Source organism: Bison bison, unplaced genomic scaffold, assembly GCF_000754665.1.
Source record: "Bison bison bison isolate TAMUID 2011002044 unplaced genomic scaffold, Bison_UMD1.0 scf7180017864330, whole genome shotgun sequence".
Lineage (NCBI taxonomy): Eukaryota > Metazoa > Chordata > Mammalia > Artiodactyla > Bovidae > Bison > Bison bison.
This window is the reverse complement of record NW_011494902.1, coordinates 3,632,913-3,656,338: the sequence shown is the minus strand read 5'-3', so window position 1 is coordinate 3,656,338 and position 23,426 is coordinate 3,632,913. Positions and strand designations below refer to the sequence as shown.

General features: G+C 38.7%; 1 protein-coding gene across 5 annotated transcripts in view; it reads left to right on the top strand.

Annotated features, from left to right (window-relative positions):
* Window positions 1–23,426, top strand: part of MAP3K19 (mitogen-activated protein kinase kinase kinase 19) — a 41,985-nt gene that overhangs the window by 5,939 nt on the left and 12,620 nt on the right. For 4 of the 5 annotated variants that reach the window (XM_010853650.1, XM_010853651.1, XM_010853649.1 and 1 more), the window contains exons 3-6: window positions 6,568–6,664; window positions 12,112–12,190; window positions 13,116–13,372; window positions 22,184–22,227. In XM_010853650.1, the coding sequence (XP_010851952.1) occupies window positions 6,568–6,664; window positions 12,112–12,190; window positions 13,116–13,372; window positions 22,184–22,227 (477 nt within the window). The remainder of the gene's footprint in view (window positions 1–6,567; window positions 6,665–12,111; window positions 12,191–13,115; window positions 13,373–22,183; window positions 22,228–23,426) is intronic. The other variant, XM_010853648.1, reaches the window with a different exon arrangement.

The following is a 23,426-nucleotide window of genomic DNA, read 5'->3' as shown; positions in this document are numbered from 1 at the left end:
ATTCAGTTCAGTTCAGGCTCAGTCGTGTTCGACTCTTTGCAACCCCATGAATTGCAGCACGCCAGGCCTCCCTGTCCATCACCATCTCCCAGAGTTCACTCAAACTCAGGTCCATTGAGTCGGTAATGCCATTTAGCCATCTCATCCTCTGTCATCCCCTTTCCTCCTGCTCCCAATCCCTTCAAGCATCAGAGTCTTTTCCAACGAGTCAACTCTTCGCATGAGGTGGCCAAAGTATTGGAGTTTCAGCTTTAGCATCAGTCCTTCCAAAGAACACCCAGGGCTGATCTCCTTTAGAATGGATTGGTTGGATCTCCTTGCAGTCCAAGGGACTCTCAAGAGTCTTCTCCAACACCACAGTTCAAAAGCATCAATTCTTCGGCGCTCAGCTTTCTTCACAGTCCAACTCTCGCAACCATACATGACCACTGGAAAAACCATAGCCTTGACTAAACGGACCTTTGTTGGCAAAGTAATGTCTCTGCTTTTGAATATGCTATCTAGGTTAGTCATAACTTTTCTTCCAAGGAGTAAGCGTCTTTTAAGTTCATGGCTGCAGTCTCCATCTGCAGTGATTTTGGAGCCCCAAAAGATAAAGTCTGACACTGTTTCCACTGTTTCCCCAAATATTAGAGTTGAATAAAGACATTTTTCAGACATGCAAATGAGTAAACGTTCTACATTTCACATGCCTTTTAAGGAAGCTACTATGTACTCTATTAAATTAAGGGGATAAGATAAAAACAGAAGGGAAAATTGGATCCATGATTCAGAGGATCTGGAACCCAACACAAGAGAGGAGGATATCCTTGGTGTAAAACAGACAGCAAGTCCCAGGGCTTCAACCCATGTATGAAGTCTGGAGAACAAAGAGCTCCAATCGCTGGGGTGAGGAAGAACAGGATAATGGGGATTTCCAAGAAGAAGGTGGAACTGGTATATTTTCTGATATATTTAACCACGTGGAAAGACCACTGGAGGTTGGGAAGATTTAAGATTTTAAAAAATATAAGAAAATGAATTAAATATTAAATAAAATTGTGAATGAAATAAAAACAGGGATTTGGGGTTTATGTACGATAAAAGTTATGCAAGAAAGAAAGTATAATCATACTACATTTCTATTGCATGACTATAGTGCAATACATACAGTATAGTACAATACTCAAATAATCATAATTTAAACTTTGCCTATTGATTTTATAAGAAAAAGAGGGTGAATTTATTGGAAGGATGGGGACAGGATATAAGAATATTCAATTGTCAACTGCAATAATAAGGCAGAAGGTAATGTATCACTTTATCTTTTGGGGGCAGGAGGTGGGGGTTGTTTACCTTTTTTGCTGTTATCACTGGTAAAAAGATCACAACCTACTTCCCTAAGAGGCTTGCTTTTTTTCGAAGTCACCAGTGAGTCAATACGTCAACGAGGAGAGAGGTGACTCTCCTTTACCCGTTTCTTGCCCAGCCTAACATTTCATCTCCTTCCTCTGGCCAAGTTATTAATAGCAGATGAATAGAGCAGACGGGGCTTCCCAGGTGGCACTAGTGGTAAATAATCAGTCTGCCAATGCAGGAGACATAAGAGACATGGGTTTGATTCCTGGGTCAGGAAGATCCCCTGGAGGAGGGCATGGCAACACTTTCCAGTATTCTTGCCTGGAGAATTCCATGGATGGAGGAGCCTGGCGAGCTACAGTCCATGGGGTCACAAAGAGTTAGAGACAACTGAAGGACTTAGCATGCATAGATGGCCATTATCACACCATTTAAGAGTACTTACCTACTTCCGGCCCATTCACTATCTGCAAAGTCCACCTGTCCCACTCTCTCCCCTGTTCTCAGGACACACAGCTCCCATCAGGCTCCACAGGGAAGGCCCAGCGGCACACAAGACTCTCACCCAGGAATTGCCACCAAGAGAAGTGACTACCGTTAACTGCTTTGCAAAGTAGCCTCTGTTCTTCTCAACTTGCAAGGAGGAGAAACAGTAACCACCCCAGTGATAGAACCTAGCTGATCTAAAAATCAAAGCTTTGGGACTTCCCTGAAGCTCCAGTGGTTAAGAATCTGCCTTGCAATGCAGACAACACAGGAGACGAGGGTTTGATTTCTGGGTCAGACACGGGTTTGATCCCCTGGAACAGGGCAGGTCAACCCACTCCACTATTCTTGCCTGGAGAATACCACGGACAGAGGAGCCTGGTGGGCTTCAGTCCACAGGTCACAAGGAGTTGGACATGACTGAAGTGACTTAGCTCAGCACAGCACAGCACATAGAGCAAATCATAAGATTAGGATGAAAATTAGTCTTGGCCTTAAACCCTCACAGCTCCAAGTCCAATGTCCCTTACTTTTTCCTCTTTCTAATCCCACCCAAACCTTGGCTCATAGACTAACCCCACCCAGACCACGGTACCCATTCTCTGACTTCATCCTCCTGAGTCTGTCCCCAAATTGACTGCTCCAGTGATTTGCCAGATGAATGAGCTAAGGAATAGGTAAGATATCACTTTAATAACTCAAGAGACAGCAGGAGGGGACTTCCCTGGTGGTCCAGTCGTTAAGAATCTGCCTTCCAGTGCAGTGGGCCTGGGTGTGATCCCTGGTCAGGGAGGTGGATTCCATATGCTTACTGCAGCCAAATAAATAAAAATAAAATAAATTTTAAAAAGAAAGAAATTGATAAAAGAAAACACACTTACTTTTCATTTTTTTGTGGTATAGTTAGGAAACTTGCTTTTTTTTTTTAAAGACTAAAAGTCCCTTCATATGTAGTTAATTTTTTATGCAGTTCTAAGATATTTTTTGAACTTTCACTCTATATTTTTCTTATTATGGTTGAAATAACTTTGAACTCATTTTTGAGGGAGAGATAGACTCTCACTATTGAATTTGCTTCTTTCTAGTGCTTTCTCTAGGGTTTAAAAAAAAAAAAAAACCAAGGTCTTTCTTTACTTCTTTTCTTTGAATGAAAGCTTGCTTTCTTTTTGGGTTATCTGCAATAGGTTTTTATAGTTTACAAATATATGCAGCTGCTTTGCTTGTAGGATTGCTCCTGAGAGGCTCTTCACGGCCTCTGCCAATCTTCTTTTCATCTAAGAAGAATCTTCTTTCCAAATTTAATTACGTATGATTTCTATGCCTCTTTTCTGTGTGGTTGGCATTCTGTTGTTTGCAGATTAGAATGCTATGCTGTCTAGTCTGTTGTCACCTCTTGCATTACTGTGAATGGTTGATGGGCTCCATTTATTTGGGATGTGCTATTCTAACGTTTTCTCTCCTTCACTCACGACCGCATTATTTTAACCTTTCCTCCGTCACCCAGTGAAAGTGAAAGTCGCTCAGTCGCATCCGACTCTTTGCGGCCCCACAGACTATACAGTCCATGGAATTCTCCAGGCAGGATACAGGAGTGGGTAGCCTTTCCCTTCTCCAGGGGATCTTCCCAACCCAGGGATCAAACTCTGGGTTTGATCCACATTGCAGGTGGATTCTTCAGCTGAGCCACAAGGGAAGTCTATTAAAGTCATTCATATTTAAGATTCTAAAAGAAACAGAAAATTCTGAGCTGTTGCTGTTTTTGTATTCATTTTCATGTTAATCTTCAAAGTAGGTATTATTCCCCACATCCTTTTTGTTTGTGATGCTTATGGTTTTTCAGTTTTTATTTTTTATTTTTTTTAAGGAAGAAGTTTTTTGTCAGGAGTTTGTAGGGATCACACATCTTTTATCTTCTCCTGTGCAAAAATTATAAATTATGTTTGGGTATTCTTTCTCTTAATTTTCTCACTATTATTAATTTCCTTCTGGTTCTTGTTGAGACTCTCTTGTTTCAAATTTTTCATAGTAGAAAGAAAGCAGAGTGATTATGAATTCTGTAACCAGACTTCAGAGTCTGGGTGTGAATCTGGCTTGCTAGGTGACCTTGGTTAAGTTACTTAACTCCTCTGAACCTCATGTATAAATGGAGTAATAGTTTCTACCTTTAGAGTTTTTGTGAGGATTAAGTTAGCTAATATGTGAAAGGTCCAGCAGTGTCTGGCACTGTACGGATAAATGCTGGTCATTGTTATGGGTTTTGCAGGTAGTTTGCCCATGCTCCGCATCTTCCAACTTTTCCTCAAGGACCAAATAATAAATGAACTGAGCAGTTGAGACCAACCGCAGATCATTAATCAACATAGAAACTTGAAACGAGAACCAGTTATATATTTAACACTAAAAATTAGTGTTAATTAGTTTTATTCAGCCTAAAAATTTCATTGAAACACTCTAATTATATGAAATGGAAGAGATATATTCTGAAGTCTCACAGAGTGTTCTAGACATTATATGAAAAGAAATTATATATATATATATATACACACACACTAAGAAGGAAACTTCAGTGGTCACTAAACATCTGAAACTATCTCCAACACTTCTACTAACAAAAGCATGCACATTCAAACAATCAGATCATATATCACATTACTAAAAATGAAAATTGTTCATTGATAAGGGAGAAGGTAGTGAAACAGACTTATGCACTGCTAGTGGACAGTAAGTAGTAAGTGTAAATTTACTTTTAAAGCAACGTATGTAAAAAAAAATTCTAATATTCTTCAGATCAATAATTCCTTATAATTCCATGTCTAAGAATCCACTCTAAAGAGATAATACAAAATTGGGGTATTACATGTAAAGATGTTCACAGCACTATGTATGATAATGAAGAATTAAAAACTGCCTACTATGCATGATGGGGTTTATATCATAACACTTGTGGGACTTACTAAACATCTTTATGACCCTCTGATAAAATTCCACTAAAATGATATTTACTTAGTAAATTGCTATGTAATTTATACATCATAAGTAAAAAAGCCAGATATGAAATGACATGATACAGCTCTATTATTAAACACTTGGGAAGTGAACAGAGTTTGCTATTTATTTGTAGGATTATAGGTGATTTTGTCTCCTGCTCTTTAAAGAACTGCTGTTTTGGTATTTCCATGCATTTTATAAAATAGTAATACCCTACCGCTCACGCTTTGTAATTGGATGGGAGGGAGAAGAAATTTGCCAGAGAGTGGTAGAATTTTTGAAATGCAAAGAATAAGCAGTAAAATTGACAACAGTCTAGGATCAGGGCGAACCTGTCCAGCTGTCCCATCTGCCATTGACAACCAGGATGGTCTGATTGTAGGACCCCTAACCTGTGCTGGGAGGTAGAGAATGCTTTACAAAGCGTGTACTGCTATATAAAGTAAAATATGATAACTAAGCTATTATAAGTGAACACCTTCCACCAAGGGGAAGGGACACTTAGGGAGTTTGGGATGCTCAGGTACACACTACTATATTTAAAATGAATAACCAACAAGGACCTATTGTATAGCACACGGAACTCCACTCAATGTCATGTGCCAGCCTGGATGGGAGGGTGGTTTGAGGGAGAATGGATACATGTCTATGTGTGGCTGAATCCCTTCCCTGTTTACCTGAAACTACCGTAACGTCGTTAATCGGTTTCACCCCTGTACAAAATTAAAAGTTTTTAAAAAATTGAACACCTAAAATATTTTAATGGTAGTGATAAGTCAAATGAACAAGGTGAAAAGATTCCCACACTCTCTTGGGAATTAGTGAATGAAATATCAGAGGCTTTATGATAAAGTCTGCTTGCTTGTCCGACAAACATCTGCATTTAGGGCAAAGACTTTTTATCCAATAGTCTGCTTAACTAGACCGTTCATCTGGATCACAGAAACCAGAATGCCAATTATAACATCCAGGTAGGATGGGATATTTTAACTACTACTTGCATCTATCACTGTTCTAGCCACTAAAAGGGGCAAAATCACCAGCAACAACTTCTAAAGGAGGAACCTAGCAACAACAATGCATTCTCATAGAAAACATTTCTTCTTTAGAGAGTCAGGAATACTTTTTGTAAGTCAAGCTGGTTGTTTTTTTTAAGTTAAGCTGCTTTTCAACAATGTTTTTCAGCAGTTTGATCATTTTCTAGATCGTAAAAGGGAAGTTTGAGAAGTCGCATAACACGATTAGATCAGAAGGCTGTCATAGTGAAAACTTTAATCAGCTTTGCTGCCTCCTTTCAGTCTAAGGTTATATCTGCAGCTTCCATGTAGGGCAAGGATTTCCACCCTCACCATCTGTAAATGATGCCCCAGGGAGGCATTATGGAAAAGACCATGTTCCTTTGGGGTTGTTCACTGGCTGTGGCCAAAGGATTCTTTCCAGTTACCCACTCGGATGGAATTGGTGGCAGCTTAACAGCCTGAATACAGACATGATAAAGTATAAAATATTGAATTTCTCTGTGTTTATGCAATTTCAGCTTCATCTTTGATTATGCAATTAATCACGTTCACGTCTGTCTAAGCCTGGTGCTCTGGAGACAAACACTTTCCCATTATTTTAGTCCTGAATACTTTATCCGATTTAAAAGGAATCAGCCATGTGAAACTTTAGCCTAGAAAAAAAAAAAAATCAATATTCACCCTGCCAACCAAGTATTACACTGAAAAACTGAGTTTCTATTTTATGATATTTCAGGAGTCTGACCAAGATGATGACTGCTCTCATTCCATATTGATTAATGAAGAAGGAGATCCAAGTGGTGATGGACAAGACTGGCAACCTAGGACAGAAGGTATCCATCTTCTGTCCTTGATGTGTTTACAAAGACAATATTGATTATTTGGATTTTCCCCCTGATTTCAGTCATGCTCAGTGCAGAGCTTTGAAATCTCAGACAAGCATAGAGGAAAAGAAATCCTAGCCTTTGGTCCATATTTGAATCAGTGAGTCTTGGCAACCTATCCAGTCTCTCCTTCGTTCTACCCTACTCTAGCTCAACCTGCTGTTCTCATCTCCTTCCTTTTTTGTCTGGTAGCACCTTTGCCCTCACTTCTTTTCTCTCAAAATCTTCCAGCAGCTACGGGGATCTGTTCTCTTCCGTTCATGTGTGCGTGCTAAGTCACTTTAGTTGTGTCCGACTCTTTGTGACGCTATGGACTGTAGCCCACCATGTCTATCCTATGGATTCTCCAGGCAAGAATACTGGAGTGAGTATGCCATGCCCTCCTCCAGGGGAATCTTCCCAACTCAGGGACTGAACCCACTTCTCTTATGTCTCCTGACTTGGCAGGTGGGTTCTTTACCACTAGTGCTACCTGGGAAGCCTTATTCTCTTCCAGGACCAAACATTTCTCCATTAGCTGTCATCCCAGACCTCTTCCCTTGAGGCAGGAGTTGGGGGACTGAACAAAGAACTAAAGGCCCAAGTTGCACTCTTGTATTCTAGGAGGCCATAAGTCTGGAATTTTCCAAAACAACACCCATTCCAAATGTGTCATCCTGTCCTATCCCTAAATGCCCTTGCATTGAACAGATCACAAGGTATTTAGATTCTCACTGCAGAACATAGTCATCATAGCGATCACATTTGTCTGTCATCTACTCCCCTATAAACTTCTTAAATGAAACGTTTATTTGAACTGCTCCAATCTCTCTTCTGGTAATTTTCCTCCTTGCCTTTCTAACACTCCAGGGAAGCTGCCCTCTTGGATGTCTTTTTTCTCATCCCGGTTAACCACCCTGAAGGCTGTGCTAGCTTAGCCACTGTCTCCTTTGACCCCTTATGCAATGCTGCCCTCTTCTGGGAAGCCTCCCATCTTTCCCAAACTCACTCTGTACCTCCTTTCTCCTGGCTGAGGGCAGGGAAGAAACTATAAACATCATGAACCCTGAAAGACCTAATTAAAATAAACAAGTCCTGATCCCCTCCAGGTAGTCCTTGTGATCTGCCTTTGCGTTTCAAAGACTTCAAATCTGAGTTCTCAGAAGCCCAGTTGTGTCCCCATCACCTTCTAAGAGTTTAAATACTGTGTTTATTCAGCTCAATTTAGAGATGACTTACCATTTGAGGTGCTTATAGGAATTGAACCCGGTTCTCCTGAATTGTAGGCAAATTCTTTACCATCTGAGCCTCCAGGAAAGTCCCTTCATATTAATAATACTTTTAAAATCAATTTGTATGTAATATTTTAGATTTTCATGTAGGAACCATAACACTTAGGCAGCATCTCAACTAACTTCCTGCAGTTTTAGGCTTTCATAACTTGAGTTATACATTCTAAAGAAGAAATTATGTTTCTAAGTTTTCTTCTCATAGTTGATAAGAGTCTTCAGTAAGCTAGTAACTCTTTCAAGTCACAAAATCTGAAATAAAAATGTTTGGGGAATTATTGTGCATTGTATTCATCTTAAATAACAATAAATCTCTTTAAATTCCATTTACATGCTTCTAACATACCCCAGGTTGTTAATGTTTAAGTGTTTGCACACTTTATAAAGACTTTATGCACATCCATGTGACTATTTGATGGTAGATATGCATATTTAATCATTTAATTTATATCTGTTTGTTCACTGTATTATTCTTTTAAAAAGGAAACTTCACTAACTAAAATATATATAAACTCGAATGTTTAGATCACTGCCCTGGTCTTTAACAGCTAAAAATATTCCTGCAACACACATTTGCTTTCTTATGAACTTTTACAGATGGTAATTTATAAAATACAATTTGCCTCTCACCCCAATCCCTCATCCTTTTCCTTATTATAAAAATCTTCTTGCATTCCTTAATCAGCTATTTTCCCAGAACATATCAGATGCAAACCTTGTAGACTGGAAACTGAGCATGTAAAATTATTATTTTCGTGAGTGAATGAGAACGTATTTTCTAAAATTCCTAGGCTTACAGTGTATATCTATCAGGATTCTTATGTGCAAATAACAAAATCTGCTCTACTTGAGTGAAAAGAAAGGAAGTTTTAAAAGTTACTAGAAAAGTTTATAGACCATTGAAAAACAAAGGAGAAGAACAGATCCCAGGTTGGATTGTCATAAAGAATTCTTGTAGCTACGTCTTAAAACTGGTCACTGACCCCCAGATCACACTGCCTCAGCCACAACTAGCATACAAAATGCTTCTACATTGACCTTAGACCCTCCCTCTGCTGTTGACACCCATATCAGCAAAAGGATACCTCCGTATTATCTTCTCTTGTGTAACTCCTGGGTATCCATCTCTCAAGTTAGCTTTCTGAAAACTAGTGGCAAAAAAAGACTGGTAAATGTAGCTGTAAAAAATTCTGTTGAAAATCATGATTTAGGAAACTATCAAAAGGTAGAGAGGTTATCAAAATATTTTGAACCTTGATTCCCATCCATTTAAACAAAGCAAGTAGAAAACACAGAAAAGTAAGACTTTTCTGGAGAAAATAATTTTTCTTCATTGAATGGATTAGGCTAGGCCAAATAAGTTTTTGTTTTAAAATTTTAGCACTTATATTAATAATTAGTCATCATTTTCTGACTTTATGAATATCATTTGCCTCTTTTCTGCAAGAAAGTTTATGTTTCTGGTTGTGTTTAAATGATGCCTCTTAGTTTCTCTCTACTATAACATTTTCTGGTGGGGTTAATTTGCATCTTCTTTCTGGAAAGATGCATTCAGATAGGAGCAAGTGTTTTATTTTCACATGTGACAGTACATCCGCTTTCCTGGACCACTCTTAGGTTCAGAGGCTCCTATGATCACTCACAGTGTTCAAAAGACAAAACAGAGAGTATATATGTTCCAAGATGATTTCGGTGTCAGAAAGTTTTATAATATCCTTCCCCTCACCCTGCCATTTACAACCAAATGTTTTTTCCCCATTTAGGAACCATTAACTTTTCACAATGTCTAAAAAGTCAGGAATTTCTTATACTTGCTATTGCATCTTACTTCCTTGGTTTAAAAAAAGAGAAATCAACCAATTAACAAATTTTTAGTTTATTAAATCTACTTAAAAACATTCTTGGTAAAAAAATCATCTAGGTTTATTAGTCCTCAATGATTCTAAAAATACAGTCATTGTTAAGAACATGTTCAAGTGAATATACTGCCCAATTTTCTAACTTCTACAGCAAAGTCTAATTGTGCCTAGTCTTACAGAGCATCCTTTTCACTGACAGTTGAGTTATTAGGAATGTATGCTGTATGTTTTTCTTACTCTAACATGTCAGCTAGGTGTTTGCCCTCAAGGATGACTACAAAAATGGTATGAAAGACATCCATCTGCCTTTCATTACAAAAGTGGCCATGAGCCATCTCACAACCTCATGACTGTCAGTTTTTTCATCTCTAAAACGAAGGGTTTGGGTCCGATGACCTCTAAGTTCCTCACAGCTCTATAATCCTAAGCCTGTCATGTTGTGCTACATAGTGTGGTGATAGGATATTTGAAAAGTTAAAAAGAAAATCCACCATTCCAAGGGAACTTGATTTTTAGAGACTGCAAAAAAAAAAAAAAAAACCCCACAAAACTCCTTTTGGAAATATTTACTTTTTTTAAATGCACCACTCTTATAAATAACACAAGCATAAACATTTAACATTAAAAATGCTTTCCTTATGGTGGTTCCCATATATTTGACAAAATATCCAATGTCCTTTAAAAATAATAAAAACTTTAATTGATACGCTGATGGTGATTAGGCTTCCCAGGTGGTGCTAGTGGTAAAGAACTTGCCTGCCAATGCAGGAGACCTAAGAGACGCAGGTTCGATCCCTGGGTCAGAAAGATTCCCTGGAGGAGGGCATGACAACCCACTCCAGTATTCTTGCCTAGAGAATCCCATGGGCAGAGGAGCCTGGTGGGTTATAGCCCATAGGGTCACAGAAAGCCAGACATGACTGAAGCAACATAGCATGCACACACTGATGACGATAGCTAATAAGTAACTTTCCCAAGGTCCCCCCCAGAAGTGGCAGAGGAGGGATGGAGACCCAGGTCTCTCTGATTCACGACCTGCTCAAATCTTCTCTACTATTCTTCCATCAGTGGAGCTGATTAAAACCATGGCTCCTCCAGCATCCACAGACTGAATGAATGGCTCTGACAGTTAGATGGATAAGCTGAATACTGGGAAAAGCCCTACATCTTCCTCGAAGGATATGCCTCTATGTTCTACACACACATTGCACACTTCTTTCACAGTGCTTATCTGGCTATGTGCTTCGCTTTCTTATTTATAGTCTCTGCTAAGGCCACAGCTGTACCTTCTTTGTTTCCTTACATTTAGCACAATGAGTTACACTTGTCATATACTTGATATACTTATATCATATACTTGATAAAAACTTAGGAAAAAGTGAACAGGTGAAAATCTTAAAGGACAGACAGTTCTGGTATGGTTCACACAAGGTTTTTTGAATGTTATTTATTTTTTGTTTATATATTTATTGATTGTGCTATGCCTACATTGCTGCCCAAGGGCTCTCTCTAGTTGTGGTGAGTGGGGACTGCTCTCTAGTTGCAGTGCACAGGCTTCTCATCGCAGTGGCTTCTCTTGTTGCAGAGCCCAGGCTCTAGGCATGCAGGCTTCAGTAGTTGTGGTGCATGGGCTTAGTTGTCCTGTGGCAACTAGATTTCATGTGAAACAAGATTTCATGTGAAATCTTCCTGGATCAGGGATTGAACCTGTGCCTTGGCAGGCGGACTCCTATCCACTGAACCACCAGGAAAGTCCCCACACTAGTTTTTAATGTCAATTTGTTTAATGTGCTATTTTGTAGGCATGCATCCACTCTATAAGTTGGAACTTTCTGTCTTAAGGGTTATACTAAAAGTCGCTCCTTGGAATCAGATAAGAGATGACCAAATGACAAATATAAGCAAGTTCCGATGGGGCAACATAAATTATCTCATTTAATTCTCACAACAGTCCTGTGAAGTAGGCGATATCAGTCACACTTTACAGAAGGAGGCCTTGTTTTCTCCATTCAGGGAGAAAACACTGCTCATCATAAAGCTTTATTTTACTTCTGGAATGTTTTGTTATACAAATTCTTTGCCCTTTAAGCAAGCATTTATTTAGGACAGGAAAGATACAAAGATGGTTAAAACTCAGTTCCTAGTTAATGTTCATCATGTAATTACTAAGAATACATGAGCCAAATAACCAAAAATAAAACATTTGATTCCTGATTACCCCTGGAATTCATTACTTTCTTCTTATTATTACTGACCTGCACTTTCATAGGTGTTGAGATTATTGTTACTTTTCCGAGAGATGTCATCCATCCCCAAGAAATGGGCCAAGAAGAATTACCAGAAAACAAGTAAGAAGTATTATTTGAAAGGTTAGATTGGAATTAAAGTATATACTTGTGTGGCAACCCACATTCAGAAAAACATCCCCAAGCAGGGGTCATAATAAATAATTTTGTGGCAAGAGCTGGATAATAAATGTTTTATGCTTTGTGGGCCATATGGCCTCTGTTCCAATGAGTCAACTCTGCAGTTGTAACTTGAATGCCTCCATGGATGGTGTATAAACAAATGGGTGTGGATATGATCCAATCAAACTACCAAAGTGAGACTGGAGGCTGGATTTGGGCCAAGGACCATCATTTGCTGACCTTGCAGCAGTGCCACTCAAAACAGAGTTCTGAGGTCCTTCTGTTACCAGTCAATAATGAAGTCAGTATAGAACTTGGACATTTAAACCTTTAAAAAGATGTGTAGCCATTTAGTCAAGTAATTTTATATTTATTGATCTGATAGTGGAAAATTTTTTTATTTTCACGTTTTCAATTTTTGTTTAATTTTTATAGTCATTCACTTTGATTACATTTTACAAAAGTTTCAATCCATGATGCAATGTAAAATTTTAAATGGATTCTTCACCAAAGATAGTTTGAGAAGTACTGGGCTTTTGGAGAATGGTCAAAGGCCTCTGGTCAATGCCTTTGGAGAAGTACAAGGGTGCACCCCCTTATCTCTGCCTTTTCCTCCTCTGATTTCTCTACTTGAGGAAACAGAGACTGGGAAAACCAAAGTATGAGTGGCAGAGGGCTGCTGAGGTGGGGAGCAAGTCAGAGAATGGGGAGGTCTTGTTCTTTCAGCAATACAGCTATTCCACTCAGCAGTACCATTTGGAAATAGTCCTCCAAACTTTCCAGTGATGTCAGGTGGGCTAAGAACTGGAGATCCAGAAGACATGGGGAATGACTTTTAAATTAAACTATTTCCTTCCCCCTTTAGTCAGATAACCTCAGGGCATCAGGAATGGACACCAGCACATTCTGTTTCACTTCCAAAAAACATTGAGATGGTGGGCTTCAGGACAAAAATGGTAACCACGGAGCCTTTACTTGCAAAGAAAGAGGAACGTTCCCAGGAACTCTTCAATACGAACTTGGGCTTTTTGTTGCCAAGACCTCACTTAGAAACGATAATCTCCAAGTCTGTAGCCAGAGATGTTCCTCACTTTCTGAAGGGGCAGCCAAGGAAATCTGAAGGTGAGTTTATTGAATTATACAGTGATTCCTTTATTCTTTGGTCAATAAACATTTCTTTATTCATCTTTTTCTTAAGAATTTGAAAATCTTTACAGGGAATTCATATTTGGTTGATCTTTATCTGTGGGAGCTTTGGGGGGCATACGGTGAGGATACTTTTATTCAAGATTTGAGTTAGCTGTTCTATCTAGCCCAAAACTTATTTACTAGATAGCACACTGATGCCAGCATTTCCCCTTAGTGCACTGCTGTCTTTGATATCTGCTTAACACTGTCCTAAACCAATTGACCTAAACCACCAGAGACAAACTTGCAAAATGCAATTTTATATTTATTGGCTTATTGCAATGAGGGGTATTGCATAACAGAGGAAAGGTCAAACAAAGGAGAAAGAAAAAAAGCATAATTATGGTAGGATTTGGGTGCAAGAAAAGTGAAGTCGCTCAGTTGTGTCTGACTCTTTGCAACTCCATGGACTGTAGCCTTCCAGGCTCCTCTGTTCATGGAATTTTCCAGGCAAGGTTACTGGAGTGGGTTGTCATTTCTTTCTGCTGACCCAGGGATTGAACCTTGGTCTCCCGCACTGCAGGCAGACTACTTACCATCTGAGCCACCAGGGAAGCATTAGGGTGTGAGAGTAGAGCTTAAATGAAATTTTTAAATGAAACAGCATTTAAATTTTTTTTAATTTTAAATTTATTGCAGTAAAATGTGCATAACATTCAATGTACTACTTTAACCATTTTAAAGCATACAGTTTAGTGGCATTAAATACATTTATATTGTGGCATGAACATCAACACTGCATCTCCAGAACTTTTCATCTTGTAAAACTGAAGCTTGACAGCCACAGGACTTTTTTAAATTTATGCTTTCATTATTTATATATTGATTATTTTTGGCTGTGCTGGGTCATCACTGCGGCATATGGGCTCTTCATTGCTGGGTCAGGGCTTTCTCTAGTTGCAGAATGGGGATTTCTCTAGTTGTGGTACTCAGGCTTCTCACTGCAGGGCTTTTCTTGTTGTAGCTCACAGGTTTAGTTGCTCCATGGCATGTGGAATCTTCCCAGACCAGGGATCAAACCCATGTTTCCTACATTGGCAGGCGGATTCTTAACACTGGACCACCAGGGAAGTCCAACACCCATTCAACTTAAACTCTCCTTTCTCCTGTTATCTCTGATAGCCACTGTTCTCCTGTTATCTCTGATAGACACTGATACTTCCTATTTCTATGAAATAGACTATTCTAGGTCCCTCATAAAAGTGAAATCATTGAATAGTTGTCCTTCCCTGTCTGGCTGATTTCAGTTGACCTGATGTTGAAGCTGTGTTTCTAGAGGCTGTGTGTAAAAGTCAACATCAAACTGGACTGTGATATAGACCCAAGGGTCTTATTCCTTGAAATCTGCAAAGTTCACTCCCAGCTCTCCACAGCCTCTGTTCAGCCTCCTCTCTTTTCACTCTTCCTCACCAGACAATAAACATCAGCACCACCAAATGCCTTCCATTCCCAGAACAGATATGTGAATATTTTCACATACTGTTTTTTCCGCTGGAACATTAAGACATCCTTCAGGTATGCTCTTAGATATGCCTTCCTCTAGGAAGTCTTCCTGAATGTCTCTAAGACTGGATAAGTCACCATGCCTTTGGACTCCCATAGGATCCTAACCTTATCTTCAACCAACACACATCATGCTAAATTGTCACTATCTTTTTATGTGCTGGTCTTCACCAGATGACAAAGGCAAAAACCATTACACCTCCCCACACAAAGCTCCAGATCTGACACATAACTATTTAAAAAAATATATTGAATTAGTAGCAACAACAGCAGTAAACATTTATTGAGTGCTTATTACTTCAAGGCACAAATGTTCACTGATATAGCTAATATTAACATGCTTGTTTTATAAATGAGGCCTCAGGAGGTTAAGTGTATGCTCAGGTCACATAGCTAGTGGGTTACAGAGGCTGGGTTCAAACCTGGACCCCCATCTCCAAAGCCAACATATTTAAGCACCATGTCACATGTGTTCAGAGCTCACAACTCCCATCTGAGCCCCACTTTAATTATTAAGGGAAAAAAAGGAGAAACATAGTTTTCTAGAGGAGGTGAGTTTAGAGAAAAGGAGGGGCAGTTGGTACAGGTACCAAGTGGAGAAAGGATAGATGGAGAGACTGAACTGGACATTGTGGAAATAGCATTTCTCTTGGCCAAACCACAGAGAATCTTGAAGATGTAATAAAAGCAGCACATTCAAACAAAAACAAACTGGGTTAGGTCAGTATTCTGTAATGGGGTCTGCTCCATAGGTGTTATGATCTTGTCTGAAAAAATCAGCTGGGTTTACCAGGCTGGTGTTTGTTCTCTTAAAAAAAAATTTTTTTTTTGTTTACATGCAATCTTAAGATAATCAATAAATGTTGTTTAAGAAAAATTCAGAAAAGACAGATGAGCAGAAATAAAAAATAAGAAATAAGAAGCACAAATACTGTTTCCGGTTTCTTCTAGAATGCAATTCCACATTTTTAAATAATATGTTTATAACTACAGTGCTTGATTGCTCATAGATATTAGGATTTAAAAATTTAACATTACTCTCTGCACACAACGCAATCTTTGAAATCTTTGTGCTTTAAAAAATTAATATTTATGTTCTCCTCTAAGAGTTTTATAGTTTCTGGTCTTACATTTAGATCTTTAATCCATTTTGAGTTTATTTTTGTGTATGGTGTTAGAAAGTGTTCTAGTTTCATTCTTTTACAAGTGGTTGACCAGATTTCCCAGCACCACTTGTTAAAGAGATTGTCTTTAATCCATTGTATATTCTTGCCTCCTTTGTCAAAGATAAGGTGTCCATATGTGCCTGGATTTATCTCTGGGCTTTCTATTTTGTTCCATTGATCTATATTTCTGTCTTTGTGCCAGTACCATACTGTCTTGATAACTGTGGCTTTGTAGTAGAGCCTGAAGTCAGGTAGGTTGATTCCTCCAGTTCCATTCTTCTTTCTCAAGATCTCTTTGGCTATTCGAGGTTTTTTGTATTTCCATACAAATTGTGAAATTATTTGTTCTAGCTCTGTGAAGAATACTGTTGGTAGCTTGATAGGGATTGCATTGAATCTATAAATTGGTTTGGGTAGTATACTCATTTTCACTATATTGATTCTTCCAATCCATGAGCATGGTATATTTCTCCATCTATTAGTGTCCTCTGATTTCTTTCACCAGTGTTTTATAGTTTTCTATATATAGGTCTTTAGTTTCTTTAGGTAGATATATTCCTAAGTATTTTATAGGCAAAACACTCTCTGATATACATCACAGCAGGATCCTCCATGACCCATCTCCCAGAATATTGGAAATAAAAGCAAAAATAAACAAATGGGACCTAATTAACCTTAAAAGCTTCTGCACAACAAAGGAAACTATTAGCAAGGTGAAAAGACAGCCTTCAGAATGGGAGAAAATAATAGCAAATGAAGCAACTGACAAACAACTAATCTCAAAAATATACAAGCAACTCCTGCAGCTCAATTCCAGAAAAATAAACGACCCAATCAAAAAATGGGCCAAAGAACTAAATAGACATTTCTCCAAAGAAGACATACAGATGGCTAACAAACACATGAAAAGATGCTCAACATCACTCATTATCAGAGAAATGCAAATCAAAACCACTATGAGGTACCATTTCACACCAGTCAGAATGGCTGTGATCCAAAAGTCTACAAATAATAAATGCTGGAGAGGGTGTGGAGAAAAGGGAACCCTCTTACACTGTTGGTGGGAATGCAAACTAGTACAGCCACTATGGAGAACAGTGTGGAGATTCCTTAAAAAACTGGAAATAGAACTGCCTTATGATCCAGCAATCCCACTGCTGGGCATACACACTGAGGAAACCAGAAGGGAAAGAGACACGTGTACCCCAATGTTCATCACAGCACTGTTTATAATAGCCAGGACATGGAAGCAACCTAGATGCCCATCAGCAGATGAATGGATAAGAAAGCTGTGGTACATATACACAATGGAGTATTACTCAGCCATTAAAAAGAATACATTTGAATCAGTTCTAATGAGGTGGATGAAACTGGAGCCTATTATACAGAGTGAAGTAAGCCAGAAGGAAAAACACCAATACAGTATACTAACGCATATATATGGAATTTAGAAAGATGGTAACAATAACCTGGTGTACGAGACAGCAAAAGAGACACTGATGTATAGAACAGTCTTATGGACTCTGTGGGAGAGGGAGAGGGTGGGAAGATTTGGGAGAATGACATTGAAACATGTAAAATATCATGTAAGAAAGGAGTTGCCAGTCCAGGTTTGATGCACGATACTGGATGCTTGGGGCTAGTGCACTGGGACGACCCAGAGGGATGGTATGGGGAGGGAGGAGGGAGGAGGGTTCAGGATGGGGAACACATGTATACCTGTGGCGGATTCATTTTGATATTTGGCAAAACTAATACAATTATGTGAAGTTTAAAAATAAAATAAAATTTAAAAAATAAAATAAAATAAATAAGGAATAAATAGGAAAAATGTATAGAATGTGGAAGAAAATAATAAAAAAAACTACCAAGAAAGGGAAATATGAAAGTATTTTAGACAAGTGTTTTGGAAGCACTTGTCTGTGAGTTATATAAAATTTGAATAATTTATCTTAATTTTGAACATATCCTAGGTGTATTAATAAATATATCAGAAGTTTAGATTCATGCTTTCATATTTACAAAAAAATGATGATACAGCTTCATTTCAAAAGCAAAGAATCAGACACCACAGAAGTGATGGTGTGCACACACACACACACACACACACTGCACACATGTTAGCTATATTCACTATGAATTTTTTTGGTAAGACAGTTTTCCAAGCTCTAAACTGCATTATTGCAGATTCCAAATTAACTGAGTGATAATGAGAGTTTTAAGCTCTATTCCTTTTTCCAATGGAAATTTTAAAATATATGCAGGGTAGTCATTGAAACATATATACTAACATCTTCTCCAATGTATTTATTTTCTAATTTCATATAAAATGATAAATCTATGTTCACTATACGAAGTGAAATAAAAATAAAATATCTGAATAATAGACAAATTGTCTAGCCTAGTGTGCTATGAAAACCTTGAAAATCTAATAGATCTAAGGATGCTATAGAATGATGGAACCTACCTTCTTTGAAAAATTAATATTTTAAGTATTATCAATAATATAATTTGGATCATATAAATAAGTACAATTACTCAAAGGATTAAATTGTCATTATTAAAACTATTCATTGTTATTATCTAAAAAAAATGAATATTTAATGTCTCCCTTATTATGACTAGGTAAAATATCATTCACAGCTGAGCCCCAGACTGTGCTTTGATGGCGTTGCTTTTCTTTTGAGACATTCTATTTATCCTGTCTTTAATAACCGCTTCATTTCAGCATTTGTTTACTTTCTGTATATCTGTCGCTAATTCATCCCCATCCTGTCTAATGGACCTGAGAAACGCACCTCAATACAGGCAACTGCACACCAGGTAATTCATTGGTTTGTTTTGTTTTTGGAGACATTACTCCTGGAACATTCTGCCCTCCCGTTTCACTCTGTGTTCCTTGGTCCTTGGACCTCCTGACCAGCTGTCTCTCTGGGAGTTCCTCACTATGATCCTGGAAGTGCCTTGGCTCTCTGTGTTTGATCCCTGTGTGCTGCGTACACAGCTTCCTCTCCCTTGGTTTATACCTCATTTGGCGGCGGCGGGGTGGGGGGGGGTACATAATTTCAGGAGCTTCCTGAAGATGCATGGATTATATTAATGGTAGTTTTTCACCATCTCTGTTTCCTCTGAGCTCTTTTCTTTCTTTCTGTTTTGTTCTCCATATTTTCATGTTAGAGGCTGTTCCCATATGTCAGTTGATCCTTGGTGATTATTGGTTTTTAAGAGGGGGAGTCTAAAAAGTGCCAGGGGCTCACGCGGACTTGTGGAATGGGCAGAGGTGTGAATGGCTGGGTGAGGGATTTCTCTCAGCTAGTTTTCCAGTGAGAAGAATCCAGCCTCCTGCCTGTAGGTTATAAGACTTGAGTGTCACATGTCAAGGTCGAAGCTTTCATTTATCCTCACATTTTCACTCCAGCACCCCGGTTCTGCTCTCAGCTTTACCTAGCACCTTAGCATCTTTCAGGCTCTTCAGAGTATACACTTCCAGCCAGGAATGGAGAAGAGCAACCCTCAGCTATTGGGGCAGGACAGGGAGTCTGGAATCTACTGCTCATACAGACTGAAGCAACCCCTTGTTTCAGTCTTACTTGCATCCCCACCTTTAGAGGTGTCTGGTATTAATATTTTCAGTTCCTTCTCCTTTCTGGGGTTCTCGTTTCTTGTTGAGTTCTCCCTGCTGCAGAGAAAGCTGACAACTCAATAGGTTATTATTTATCCATATAGTTTTCACTGTCAGAAATTTCACTGATGTCATGCATGTGCTACTTTACCTGCTGGGTTTCTGTTGTTATTCTTCCTTACCTTTTAATTATTTATTTTTTTGTTTGGCTGGGCGACTTGCAGGATCTTAGTTCCCCAACCAGGGCCCCAGTAGTGAATGCACTGAGCCCTAACCACTGGACACTAGGGAGTTCCTTTAAATTAGTTTACTATCATTTTAGTGGAGTTTGTGGAGAGAGAGGAAGAAAATTTGTACATTCAATCTTTTAACTCATACTTTTAGTTCAATACTCTTTTTATGAGATTGACATGCTACCTACTGCCCTAAGGAGGCAAGTTTTGATACACATTTTTAAAGGCATTCAATAAATATTATCCCATTACCTACTGGAAAGATCTTACCTCTACATTCTCACCAGAAATATAAAGAGTGCCTTTCCATCTCATGTCATTCCTCATCAATACTGGAGAGTATCCCTCTAAATATTTATAATAACTGAAAGATTTTTTAGCTCAGAGGATTGTACCTATGCAGCCAACTATAAATCATATTTAGTTATATTTCTAGTATTATTTTGTAATATATTTTACACAGAATGTCTCAACCTTTAGAATACAACCTCTATGAGAGCAAGAATTCTGTCTGTCATTCACAATTATATTGTCATCATCTGGGACAGTGTTGGCTACTCAATAGGAACTCAATAAATATTGGCTGAATAAATGGATAAAGAATTGGGTGGTTCTTTGGCCAGTTGTGGCTAAGCAGAATGCCTGCATCCTTTCTTATTGGGATCCTCTTTTTAGGTTACCGTTTTTTGCTTGAGAATGGCTTCTCTCCCTGTTATACATCTCAGAGAGATTTCTTGAAGGGAAATTTCAAAACGGCAGCCTGTGCCTAAAAAAGGTCCTACAGACATTTTTTTTTTTTTTGCCTTCAGAGTATTTTTAAAAAGAAAGCGAGGGAGATTTCACATAAAGTCTCCAGCCTTCTGGCTTCCCTTGGCAATTGGAAGATCTAGCAGTGCTGGATTACCCAGCCGGAATGGACAATACCAACTGAAACTGGGAAATGGATGCCCCAGTAGTTGGGGCACATGATTTTGGTTCACCACTGTCCCTACTTGCCCCACGTCATCCATTTATGTGCCTTCTTCTACCCACTGCAATATTCTTGGGCTTCCCTTGTGGCTCAGCTGGTAAAGAATCTGCCTGTAATGTGGGAGACCTGGGTTCGATCCCTGGGTTGGGAAGATCCCCTGGAGAAGGGAAAGGCTACCCACCCCAGTATTCTGTACAGCCCATGGAGTCGCCGAGTCAGACATGACTAAGCTACTTTCACTTTAACCCTGAATACGTTTGGAGCCTTTGGCTTCAGCTTTAAGCTGCAATGGTGAGTGGGGTTTTAGGGACCATTCTGATGTTTTCGTAAGAAGAAAACAACTAGGTTTTACCCTTCCTGGTAAATTCCATCTCACCCTTCCCTGCATCCCTTCAGACTTTATGCTGTATCCCATATTTGAGTTCAAACAACAGTTGCGAGACAATAATACGCAAATATTTTCACATTTCTGTGAAGTCTGGGTTTTCTGAGTAAAAAGCATTGAGAGACCAATTTAAAAAAGGATTGAAGGACAAATATGGCTTGAAAATTAGAGATAAGATACTGCTCCAGAAAGATCAAGGCTGATTTTGCCAAATGCCGTTTGCTTAACTTTCTAGGGTAAGAAACAAACAAACAAGACTCAGAGACACATTTCCCTTTTCTCCTAGAGACATTAGCATACATTTCATAGTAAAGGTCTCTCTTTCTTGGAAGGGAAAGATGGTTCGAACTGCCGACACTCTCTGTAAGCTCTGAGTCTCCTAATTTCAGGGTCTCCTCCTGTGGTGCAACCTCACCACGTGTGCAGGGAAATATCTGGTTCTCATTGCACCAGCTTGCAGGGAAGCGGGGTGCAAGGAACTGGCACTGGGATGACTCATGGGTGATAAGTGCTCTATTTTCTGATCCAGAGGGCGCGTGTTTCCAGAAGGAATATAAATAAAAATAAGTAAATAAATGTCAGACGATGTGTGTACAAATGTTATAAATATAAAACATATGTATAACATGTATTTATATAAAAACCAGTGTGTTAAAATAACATCCCCCTAAGTGGCAGTAGTTTTGTGTGGTGATTCTGCACCCACCTCCATGTAGATCACATCTGGAAAAACTTCATTTTACCAACTTTTCCTCAAACCTCAGAGCCAGGATCACTCCATCCACATCCCCTGGCTTAGTGCTGACTGTGTTCACCCTACTACTAAGAATACCTAATAATAATTATTATTATTTTTCTTATTACAGAGTTTTCTATCTCTGACATGAAGTATAGTAGCCGAAGAATTGAGGTAAGAGTAGTTTTGAGCATTTTTGACTTACGAATTAAAACCAAAGAATCTTGTCAGAGACAAATTCTATCAAAAAACTCAGAACCCAAATCCTCAGCATATAATCTTGTAAAAACAACAACTCACATATAGTTTATAGAGGAGCAAATAATTTCTGAGAAAATTATATCTTGACATGTATATATATATTTTCTGGGTATAGTTCTCCACATAATGAAGTGAGTAGCTCTTTTGGACATACCTAATTTTTCTTTTTTTAATGCATTGAGAAGTTAGGTGATTCTTTTTCCATGGTAGAAAGATTTTCCCGGTTGTCTCATTCGTTACGTAAAGCATTTTGAAAGAGGCTTGCAGTTCTCCAACTGTCTGACTCTTCTGTATCCTTTAAGTCTTTGAGAAAATACATATATATTGCTTAGTGTTGAAAAAAAAGTTCATTTGCCAAAAAAAAAAAAAAAGGCTGCTACTAGGGAGATGTTTAAAGCACTGGAAGAATCTGCTTGTACTTTTGAGAAGTCATGTAGGCAATCAAACTGGGGAATTATACTGTGTCTCTCCTGTTTTTCATGCCTATTTCTAGTCAGATTTCTTTTCCTCTCTTTTAACACGCGGGTGGCAACAGAATGAAAATTAAACATGTAGCTCTTAGTTACCACTCATGATCTATGCTTTTCTATGCTATATCATTAGGTTTCAAATCTATATACACAAGGCCACAGTGAAACATGTAAAGAGTTTATAGCTTAACTGAGCAAAAAGCTGAATATTATATATTGGGTTACACTGACCTCTAGAGGCTGATAATAATAAGACCTGGCATGCTGCAGTCCATGGGGTCACAAGGAGTCGGATACGACTGAGAGACTAAACTGAACTGAATTTGAAAAGAGTTGGAAGGCCAAGGAAATTTTAAAAATTTAGTGAGCTAACTTTCTCTTTTTAGATTTTTTGGCCACACTTCAAGGAATATGGGAACTTAATTCCCCAACCAGGGATCGAACCCACATCCCTGGCAGTGGAAGTACGGAGGCCCAGCCACTGGACCATCCAGGAAGTCCCAGGAGCTAACTTTCAAGTGTATAGCATGGCAGATTTATAAGCCACCTTCAGCAAAACAATTCAGCCAAGCAATGAGGAGTAGTTGTGTTCCATATGAAAATTCTGAGCTGGTCTGAATGATCACAGAGTAAATAAATGTA